The sequence below is a fragment of the Rhinopithecus bieti genome, unplaced genomic scaffold, assembly GCF_001698545.2.
Source record: "Rhinopithecus bieti isolate Rb0 unplaced genomic scaffold, ASM169854v2 scaffold_9231, whole genome shotgun sequence".
Taxonomy (NCBI): Eukaryota; Metazoa; Chordata; class Mammalia; order Primates; family Cercopithecidae; genus Rhinopithecus; species Rhinopithecus bieti.
Genome location: NW_016845776.1, coordinates 1 through 1,753, shown reverse-complemented (window position 1 = coordinate 1,753; position 1,753 = coordinate 1). Strand labels below are relative to the sequence as shown.

Genomic DNA, 1,753 nt, shown 5'->3' with positions numbered 1-1,753 from the left:
AATCAATTTTAGAACAAATTTAAACAAGGAGTTCATAAATCTTTTAAGTGAAAGATACATCAATGAACAAAATTAGAGAAGACACAAATACATTTTAAAATATTTTATTTCTACTGAAAGTATTGATTTCTATTGAAAGAATAAGTATTGTGAAACTGCTATATTATCCAAAGTGACCTGTAGATTCAATGAACTCCCTATCAAAATTTCAGTGTTTTTCTTCACAGTAATAAAAAATACAATCCTAAAATATACATGAAACTACAATAAACTTTGAATAGCCAAAGCAATCTTGAGGAAAAAGAAGGAAGCAGAAAGACATCCTACTTTGTAATTTCAAACTAGATTTCAAGACTACAGTAATGAAAACTGGGATGAAATATGCAGGAAAAAAAAAAAAAAAAACAATAGAACAGAAACTACTACTGTCACACATTTCAGATGTGATGCAAAAAGAGAACTTAAAAAACAGTTTAACAGAGTATCTCAAAATTATGGAGATATCTGTCTGTCCACAAAACAAGAAAAAAGAAGTCAGACTGCACACTCTTTTGTATGCCATGAACAGTACTTTGGCTGTCACTGTAAACTTGAAGGAAGATCATTGAAGGGAAAGTAGAATTCTTAGATTTTATAGGCATAAGCAGAAGATACCCCTATGTGACAGTATAATTTAAAAAATTTTTTTTAGGCTTCCCAGAAACTGTTTCCTTTGGAACACAGCTTCCCAAATTAAAGAGTGGCTTTCTTCTTGACTTTGGACCTCTCAACCATGTCATCTGTTGTATTCATTCTCACCTACCTGGGGACTCATCCGCCATCTCATGTCGTATCATATTCCAGGGCTCTTTTCCTTGCTCCAGACAGGTGATCAGGTCTGGCTTAGAGACAGCAATACCTGTTTTATTAAAAATAACTAACATGAATCTTGCTCATATTCTCCAATTACCAACTTAGTAATGTGCTCAGCAAAGAGGATATAATAGAATATTCTAACAACTTTATTCCAATATACTAATTTATAAAAGAGATTTTTAAATATTCAGAAAATATTTAATTTTTTAGGTTCTTAATTTCACTGCCTGGTACTACTGAATCAAATTTGGTGATGCCAATTAGATTTTAAGGTATAACAATATTTCATGCCACTAAACTTCTGAAATTAGCCTTAATCTAAAGTGCAGGACACAGATCAGCTCAGGAATGTGGAAAGTTCAGGTCAAGATGAAACATCTTGAAGAAACTCTTTTCTCAAGACAAATCCCCACTATTTTCTTGAAGACAGAAATCTGAAAGCATAAATTACCAGAAAACATTCTACAAAAGAGAAATGAAAGCTTTAGTAATTAGGAATTTTGTATTAAAGTTATCCTCACCCAGGAAGGCCAGGTTTCTGTAGTTCTCTAACATCACATTTCTATATAAATTCTGCTGTGCAATGTCCAGGTGTTGCCACTCCTCCAGAGAGAATTCTATGGCCACATCCCTAAATGTCAACAGTCCCTGGAAAACACACACAAACACACATATTTACCGAGTGGCTATGGGCAGAATTTTTCATGTGATTCAAGGTAAAATTAGAGTAAACAGAACTGATTCTGACTTATAAGAGTGATTGAAATTATCCAATAAAATAATTGTCAACACATAAACATTTTCTAATGTATTCTCTAACTCTGAGAAAAGACAGTGGAAAAATATTCACAACATCAGCGTATATATGATAATTGTCTGGATGATAAAATGTAAAATT

The 1,753-nt window shown here is 32.4% G+C and overlaps 1 protein-coding gene across 1 annotated transcript; it reads right to left on the bottom strand.

Moving 5' to 3' along the window:
- Positions 1-794: 794 nt before the first annotated feature.
- On the bottom strand, positions 795-1,503 carry LOC108525143 (zinc finger protein 254-like; the record flags this gene model as incomplete). Its single annotated transcript, XM_017866210.1, has 2 exons — positions 795-898; positions 1,377-1,503. Coding segments are annotated over 2 exons (231 nt in total), but the record flags the coding sequence as incomplete, so codon positions are not given.
- Positions 1,504-1,753: the final 250 nt, after the last annotated feature.